Here is a 9,359-nt window from a genome sequence, read left to right as displayed (position 1 = left end):
GGTGGGGGTTGTTGGAGTGCAATAATTTTCTCTGTTTGGAAGAACGTGGTGTGTGAGCAGTTGTGCAGTTTAAAAAATTTGAATTACACCGTTATCAATATCTATATATTTTGGTAATGCTGGCAAGTCATCGGTCCTACAAATATAATTATATTATTATAATATAGATAGATAAAAATAATATTATTTTATTATGTATTTAGAAATATTTGTAAAATATATTATATTCGAGTATATTATTTATCTATTGTGAAATGTTAGCATTAATTAATAGTTCTAATTTAATAGAAAAACGTAAGATAATCATTTGTCTTAAATATAAGTTTTTAATAAATTAATATATTTTTTTAAAAAAATTTCTAACTCATTGATTTTAACAAGAGAGTTCAAGTGTAAATTTGACTTTATAATTCAACCATCTACAATTTGAGTCATTTATGATAGTTGGTGTATCAACTTCTATATCTATCAAGACCTACTTTATATCATCTTTTTAAAGTTTTTGTTTCTTTAATATTTGTTTAATTGTTTTTAAAACTTTGTAACATTTATTTAAAAAAGCATGCAAACTTGCGCAATTAAATTATTGAGACAACATTACATGCGACCGAGCTACTATAGGAGGTATTTTGGTTTTTAATCTCGGTCAACTATTTAATTAAAAAAATGACCTCATCATGTGTATTTCTTAAATAAATAGTTGACCGAGGTTATTTCGCAAATTTTCCCGCTACTACTTACTATAGTTACAATTTCTTTTTAGACTAAAATAGAAACTTTAGATACTTCCAACTTCCGAGCAATTTGTCATCTATATCCATGTAAAATTATTAAAAATTATTAAAAATCGTGTTTCACAAACATACTCCACTCTCAACATTAAAATCTTTACGATAGACAAGACAGAAATAGAAAACGAATGTTGTCAGAATTCGTAAAATCCAGGAATTCGGGATGAAGGAGAACAAATTGTTGAGAGTTGAGGAACAGTGTAGTTGCCTTCAAGCAAACCTTGAGCCAAGAATCTGTATGCCGCCTCCGTTAAGTGTACGCCATCCCAACTGACATACAGAGAAGGATCTTCACAACATGTTGCCGAAGGGAAGCTACATAATACCGAAACGTTGTAGTTATACAGTCCTCCCCCACCGCAGCATGCGCTAAGGACTGATCCCTTTCCAAATCCTGCATCAACAGTACCATATATAGCTAGGGTTGCTTTCCTAATGTAACAATGTGAAATAAGTAATAATATTGGGAGCCTCCTATCTCGAGCTTATGGCTTAAACTAAGGACCAAGGTTCTCAACGAATCGACGTTGTAGAAAGGAAGATCTTAAAAAAGGTTAACTCATCATGTTAAAGTTGACAATACCGTAAGGTAAGGTTCGCATTCTCATTCTAGGCTGAATTAGGATGCATCATGAATATTGATAGATGAGTGCAAGTTCAAAGTGGGCTGTATTGAGCATTCTTTCATGGACGAGTAGTGAACAAAGACCGCATAAATAACTATGCAGTGACTTGCAAGTTTCCAAAACAATTCTATCTCGTAAACTAATCTTTTAGATTTCTGTTCCCATCTTACTGGACAAAAAATTTAGTAAATGCAAAAAATAGAAGTTTGAAAAGTACCAAACTCGTTCGGGGAAATAAAAAACTGCATAGCGGCATTGTAGTAGTCTGCATATATTATGGAAATGCGAGGATGGAGCTCTCGTATGCGGTTCAGTTCCTTCTCCAGCAAACCATTATGGTATCTCGAAAACTCGTTCAACCAGTTAATGCATCCTGTTTGGGGATCATAATAATCAGTTTCATCATCTGATTTAAACTGTGTGAGATGCACAGGAGCGCAGCCGATGGGAAAATTTCCAGGAACTAACATTGTCTCAGCACCAAGCTTTATTAGTTCCTGTGAAATACAAGTTGTGTAAGATTGATCAAATACAGATTTTTTTTTTCCACTAAGTAATATCCGTGGTTCAATCGAGCGTACCACAAGTGTTGATCCAATGTATTCAACAACAGTGGGTACAAGTGATTGAAGCACTTCGAGGTTCATTCCGAGGGTGAGTGCATGATTGTAATCGTTGCCTCCTATCTCTCCCAAAAGAATGAGAGATTTCTGAACATATCTTTTACCATCTATGTAAGAAAACAGGTGAGCATTACAAATAATTTGAGTAAAGGTTACATCGTTCTGTAAGTTGTTCGTACATATGTATTCGATTTTGAACAACGGTCTTGGCATATAAAAAACACGAGCTTGTAGGGATATGTTTATTTTTATTTTTGCTAATATCTATTGTCAATAAGTTATCGATATAATTATACTGTTACGATGCTGGTTCATAATTGAATGCAAACTAAAAATCAAACAATATATTTCTATATTTTAAAAAAATCACACAAAATTAACAAAAACAATTAAATAATTTTTTTATATTAGTGTATTCAGTTTGGATAGCATGGTTCAATTTATTTTTATCCAAAATTTGAACCAAACTAATTTTTGGGTTTTGATGATTTGAAAACCGATCTAAATCGTGATTGACTAAAAACTGATCCGAACCGTGCAGTTTGATATAATTTAACAATTTGATTCGCTTTGGTACAGTTTCTGAACACTTCTAAAAGGTCCGCCTTGCTTACCATTATCAAGGCGGACAAAATTTTTCTTTTTTTTAAAAAAATACAATGTTACACCACTTGACTAAAACCTAACCACATCCTCCAAGATGATGTGTTACGGTAGAAATACAAAACTCCCTCGGTTTCCATAAACTCAGAGATTATTTTTATTTTTACAGCGAACAGTAAAAAAAATCCAATTTTTGTCCGGACAAGTTACCACAAAGAGGCTCTTTATTTATATATATAGTGAGTATAACGATTATATAATATAATATATTATAATATAATATATGATCAGCGTATCAATTCAAATGGATTCGTGTTGGGTTGATGCATGGTAGTATTAAAAGTATGTTCAAGTTGAATTAACTCGAAAATTCTCAACTCCAACTCTACTCAATCCGATTTTTATTTTTTTAAAATAATTAAATAATAATATTTTAATTTAAACCAATAATAACAAATTCTCTCGCACATAATTTAAATTTTTTTAAAATCTAATCGTAAAAAATTACAATTACATTTATTAAATCAAACAAATAATTGTTCAACAAAATAAAAAAAATATAAAATAAATATTAAATGTTGAAAATTTAAGATATAAATATATAATAATTTTTTTTTTAAAAAAATATAAAAATATAAGTAATATTTATTTTATTTTATAAAAAATTAATATTTTTGGATCACTCAAATCTGATTATTTTTTCGGATAACATATCGAGTCCAAACCAATCCCATGATTTTCACGTCAACGGCATACAAATCAAGAGAAAATTGTAAAAGCAGGGTTACCTTGACGTGTTCCCAAAAATCGTTTGAGCCAATCCATTTGAACTCCCAGAGACGCGTTCGTCAGCGGATTATAAATCCCTCTCGCCTCCAGATACTCGTGATCCAGCGCAGTAGCTCCGGCCACCGCAAAATTCACCCCTTTTTCAAAACTTTGGCCGCTCAGGTTAGAATTTTCTCCGCCAACACTCGGCTGCAATAGAGGAAGCCCAAAGCTCTCAGCTATTAACCAAAAACAAAAAAGAAATTCACGTGAAATTAGGGGAATTCACTTGTGGCAATTGGTACTAATTATCCTCATACTCCAAACGCTATAAATATAATCGAACATACCGAGAAAATCAACGACGAGACGACCATCGGAGTAGCGTCCGGTTGGTCGGTGGAAGAAAGTTTCTCCGTAGGGAATCCGGGAGCATCGGGGCTTGACAACACTTGATTGGGAGAGGCGGAGCAGATTTCCTGTGTCAGCGAGCGAATCGCCGAAGCTGATTATGGATTCGAAGCATCCGGTGGCCACTGGGCAGATTGCCGATGTGAGTAAAATGAAGAAAATCGCATATCCTAACGCAGCTGTTGCTGGAGGAGCCATCACTCTCTCTGTAACATTGATTCCACCTGAGGCAGTAGCAAGTTTGAATGGGAACACGAAGATTCTGTGCAAAACACGTCTCTTTCCCAATATTTTTATATTTCATTTTAATTAATTGATTGTGACTTTAAACTTAAAAAAATGTTTAATAATTGAATTTAATATCGTTATTTTATTTTATTTTAAATGTGGGATAATAAGACGAATCGGCAATTATTTTAATGAACATTCGTAGTTGTTAGTCAGTCAGAGTCTAGAAAAAAATTCACATGAGACGGTCTCACGGATCGTATTTTATTAGATGGATTTCTTATTTGGATCAGTCATGAAAAAATATTACTTTTTATGCTAAGACTATTATTTTTTATGCTAAGAATATTAATTTTTATTGTGAATATCGGTAGTGTTGATCCGTCTCATATATAAAGATTCGTGAGACCGTCTCACAAGAGATTTACTCCAAAATCTAAGTAGCGTTGGCTTGAATACGGAAATTGTAGTTTAATTCTAAGAGTGTGCTAAGAAACGACTTGATAATATGTCAATGAAGTGTGCTCGAGAACCAACCTATGAATGCAAGGCAAGATTTCACCAATTTAGTTCTTCTTCGACGTCGAGGATGAGTGCTTTATAAAGTCGAAATCCCGCCGATATCAAGTCATAAACAATGTTCGACTTTGTACACATCAATATACAAAAATGACCAAGAATGCTACATGTCTTTTGTCTTCATTCTTTATTATATTTTTCTCTCTACTCAATTGTGAATTTCTTCACAAATGGTGAGGCTATTTATAGAATTTCTTTACAAATAATCCAAAAATAAAATATATCATTACCTACATCATCACAGAGTAATTTTCAATATTTACAACTCTTATTTTCAACATTCAAATATTCAATACACACATTTTAAATATTATTTTTCAACATTTAAATATATTATTTTCAACACTCCCCCTTGTGATGATGATCATGATACGATGATGTCTTCATTACGTGTTTTTGTACTGCCTCGTTAAAAACCTTACTAGGAAAAACCCATTGGGAGAAAAACCATAGTAAGGGAAAAAGAGTGCAGTCACGTAAACTCCCCCCCCTCATGTTGACACGAACAATTCTTCACAAATTTCGTAGATTGCGCATCCCAATATTATATATGTGCTTTCTGAATATTGACGTAGGAAGTGCCTTTGTGAAGAGATCTGATGAGTTTTCACTTGATTGAATGTGACGAACATCAATACATTTATTCTTCTCTAGCTCTTTGGTGAATGCGAAGAACTTAGGAGGAATATGTTTAGTTCTGTCGCTTTTTATGTATCTCTCTTTCATTTGAGCAACACATGAAGCATTATCTTCATATAGTATCACAGGCTTCTCGTCGAATGATAATCCGCATGAGATTTGGATATGTTGGGTCATTGATTTTAACCACACACATTCACGGCTTGCTTCATGTAGTGCAATAATCTCGGCATGATTTGATGAAGTTGTTACGAGCGTTTGTTTCTGTGAACGCCAAGAAATTGCAGTGCCTCCACGAGTAAATTCATATCCAGTTTGGGAACGTGCCTTGTGTGGATCAGATAAGTATCCAGTATCGGCATAACCAATTATACTTGGATTAGCATCTTTTGAATATAAAAGTCTCAAGTCTGTCGTTCCTCGTAGATAACGGAATATATGTTTAATTCCGTTCCAGTGTCTCTTTGTTGGATATGTGCTAAATTTTGCCAACAAATTTACGGCAAAAGATATATCAGGCCTTGTACAATTTGTAAGATACATAAGGGCACCGATAGCACTTAGATATGGTACTTCTGGACCAAGAATATCTTCATCATCTTCACATGGACGGAATGGATCCTTTTCTATGTTTAATGATCTAACAACCATTGGAGTACTTAAAGGATTTGATTTATCCATATTAAAACGTTTAAGGATCTTTTCTGTATAATTTGTCTGGTGAACAAACATTCCACATTCTTTTTGTTCAATTTGTAAACCCAGACAATACTTGGTTTTTCCAAGATCCTTCATTTCAAATTCTTCCTTCAAGTATGACACAACTTCTTGAATTTCTTTATTCGTTCCAATGATGTTTAAATCATCAACATATACAGCAATAATTACGCATCCGGATGTTGTTTTCTTAATGAAAACACAAGGGCACATTGAATTATTTACATATCCCTTTTTCATCAAGTGATCACTTAGTCGATTATACCACATTCGACCAGATTGCTTTAACCCATATAATGATCTTTGTAATTTCACAGAATAACATTCTCTGGGTTTTTGAACTTTGTGCTTCAGGCATCTTAAATCATTCAGGGATTTTCATATATATATTACTATCAAGTGATCCATATAAGTAAGCTGTAACAACATCAATAAGACGCATTTCTAAATTTTCAGATACCGCCAAGCTAATCAAATACCGAAACATAATTGCATCCATCACGGGAGAATACGTTTCTTCGTAATCAATTCCAGGCCTTTGAGAAAAACCTTGTGCAACAAGTCGAGCTTTATATCTTACTATTTCATTTTTCTCATTTCGCTTTCTAATAAAAACCCATTTGTATCCAACAGGTTTTACACCTTTAGGTGTAAGGACTATAGGTCCAAAAATATTACGTTTATTTAGCGAATCCAATTTAACCTGAATGACTTCTTTCCATTTTATCCAATCCTGCCGATTTTTACATTCACCAAAAGATTTTGGTTCGTGATCTTCATTATCATTTATGATGTCGATTGCCACATTATAAGAAAATATATCATCAATTTCTTCTATATCTTTTCGGTTCCATATTTTTCCAGTATTAATATAATTGATAGAGATTTCATGATTTTCGTCAGTTTGTGGTTCTGACAGAACATTTTCATCATCATGTGTTTCTTCAGGAACACCATTCTCTATTTTGTGATCATCATGTGTTTCTTCAAAAACATCATTCTTTATTTTGTGATCATCGTGTTTCTCTATGAATTTTTTTTTTCGAGGATTTTTATCCTTGGAACCGACTGGCCTTCCACGCTTCAGGCGTTTAATGATATCATGAGTATTTTCAATTTGTTTCTTCGGAATTTCAATTCGAGCAGGGGCATTTGCAGCATGTATATATGATTTAGTTACCCCTTTTGTGTCTGCAAATGCATCTGGTATTTGATTTGCTATTCTTTGCAAGTGCACAATTTGCTGTACATCTTTTTCACATTGTTTTGTTCTTGGATCTTGATGTAACAATGATGATACATATCATGTAATTTCCTTTTTGGTATGTTTTTGTTCTCCCCCTAACATTGGGAAGATTTTCTCATTAAAATGACAATCAGCAAAACGTGCTGTGAACACGTCGCCTGTCTGAGGTTCAAGATATCGAATGATTGATGGACTATCATAACCGATATAAATTCCAACCTTTCTTTGAGGTCCCATTTTATTTCGTTGCGGTGGTGCAATAGGCACATACACCATACATCCAAAAATTCTCAGATGAGAAATGTCTGGTTCTTTACAAAATGCAAGCTGCAATGTGGAGTATTTATGATATGCACTTGGTCTGATGCGAATTAATGAAGCAGCATGTAAAATTGCATGTCCCCATATAGAAATATGGAGCTTTGTTTTCATAATCATTGGTCTAGCAATCACTTGCAGACGTTTAATCAATGATTCAGCCAATCCATTCTGTGTATGTACATGAGCAACAGGATGCTCAACAATGATTCCCATAGATATACAATAATCATTGAAAGTTTGGGAAGTACATTCACCAGCATTATCAAGTCTAATTTTCTTGATTATATAATCGGGAAATTGATTCCTCAATTTTATTATTTGAGCAAGTAATCTTGCAAATGCAACATTTCGAGTTGACATTCATGTGACCATCTGCTAGAGGCATCAATCAATACCATAAATTATCTGAATGGTCCACATGGTGGATGGATTGGTCCACAAATATCACCCTGAATACGTTCAAGAAACATTGGTGATTCAGTTTGGATTTTGGCTGACGATGGTCTTATAATAAGTTTTCCAAGAGAACATGCTTTACATTGAAACTTATTATTCTGAAAGATCTTCTGGTCTTTCAGTGGATGACCATGTGTATTTTCTATAATTCTTCGCATCATTGTTGAACCAGGATGTCCTAATCGATCATGCCAATTGGTTAATATTGAAGAATTATCTACTACCATGTTTGATTCAATGGGACTTATATGTGTATAATGCAATCCAGTAGGGAGCATTGGTAGTTTTTCAATCACATATTTCTTTCCTGATTTATATGTGATAAGACACATATATTTCTAATTCTCTTCATTCATTGTTTGAGTATCATACCCATGGGAATATATATCATTAAAACTCAACAAATTTCTTTTCGAATGTGGTGAATATAAAGCATCATTGATAAAAAATTTTGTACCATTAGGTAACAAAAATCGTGCTTTACCACATCCTTCAATCAAATCTACAGGACCTGATATTGTATTCACCGTTGTTTTTGTTGGTTTTAGTTCCAAGAAATATCTTTTATCTCGGAGGATAGTGTGCGTTGTACCACTATCGGATATGCAAACTTCAGCTTTGCTCATAGCATTTTCCATATTTGAACTTCAAAAAAAAATATTCAATGAAATAAGATTACTGACAATACATATGTAAATATAACACATATCATAATAAAACATTATTATATGATACATGAAAAATAAATTATTGTACATTTATATTCTACCATTATATTGTTCATTCTCAGAGAAATCATTGAGAAAATCAGTAGCATCAATATTGTTCATTTCTATCCCACCAACATATTGATCATTTCCAGAGAAATCATTCATAAAATCAGCAGCATCAAAATGAGTTGAATCACTCAAACGGTCACTTTTTCAGTGAAGTTTGTCTCTTTTTCTTTCCCCTTTATCGATTCTTTATAGAGCTTGCAAAGGTGATCAAGGGCTCGACGAATACGAGACCAATGTCCTGGAGTGCCGCATTTGAAACAAGAACTTTCAAATCTTTTCGAGTGATTTTCATTAACACTCATGTTCTCATGATGCCTTTTCTGTAGGTGGTTCGTGACGCCCTTTTGACATGAGTTATAAAAATAACTATCTCTATTGTTTTCAAAACCACGGCCTCGACCACGACCACGACCAATTCCACGTCCACGTCCACGTCAACGACCTCGACCTCGACCAAAACCTTGTCTTTGAATTTGATTTTGGTTTCCAGGTTTAAATTCATTTTTACTCACAGCATTTACTTCTTGAAATACTGTTGATCCAGTGGGTCGGGACTGATGATTTCTCATTAA

General features: G+C 33.5%; 1 protein-coding gene across 2 annotated transcripts; it reads right to left on the bottom strand.

Annotated features, from left to right (window-relative positions):
• Positions 1-818: 818 nt before the first annotated feature.
• Positions 819-4,107, bottom strand: LOC142533576 (GDSL esterase/lipase At1g28580-like). 2 transcript variants are annotated; one of them, XM_075640403.1, is made up of 5 exons: positions 3,762-4,107; positions 3,432-3,650; positions 1,999-2,147; positions 1,635-1,914; positions 819-1,185 (listed from the first exon to the last, which is right to left on the bottom strand). In XM_075640403.1, the coding sequence occupies exons 1-5, from the start codon at positions 4,018-4,020 to the stop codon at positions 926-928; spliced, it is 1,167 nt and encodes a 388-aa protein (XP_075496518.1). In that variant the 5' UTR covers positions 4,021-4,107; the 3' UTR covers positions 819-925. The 2 variants fall into 2 exon arrangements, with proteins under 2 accessions (XP_075496518.1, XP_075496524.1); XM_075640409.1 differs by having other exon boundaries at positions 3,432-3,621; positions 3,762-4,023.
• Between the last annotated feature and the right edge of the window lie 5,252 nt (positions 4,108-9,359).

Source organism: Primulina tabacum, chromosome 2, assembly GCF_025594145.1.
Source record: "Primulina tabacum isolate GXHZ01 chromosome 2, ASM2559414v2, whole genome shotgun sequence".
NCBI classification, from domain to species: Eukaryota; Viridiplantae; Streptophyta; class Magnoliopsida; order Lamiales; family Gesneriaceae; genus Primulina; species Primulina tabacum.
Note: the sequence above shows the minus strand (reverse complement) of the source record. Positions and strands in the feature narration are given on the sequence as shown.

What these genes read in the sequence shown, in the direction of transcription:
- LOC142533576 (XM_075640403.1), bottom strand. Translation starts at nt 4,020, where the DNA reads ATGGCTCCTCCAGCAACAGCTGCGTTAGGATATGCGATTTTCTTCATT. An exon ending in ACATTGGATCAACACTTGTG is followed by an intron (nt 1,915 to 1,998) that starts GTACGCTCGATT and finishes TGTATTTCACAG; the next exon opens with GAACTAATAAAGCTTGGTGC. An exon ending in TATTTCCCCGAACGAGTTTG is followed by an intron (nt 1,186 to 1,634) that starts GTACTTTTCAAA and finishes CTGTTGATGCAG; the next exon opens with GATTTGGAAAGGGATCAGTC.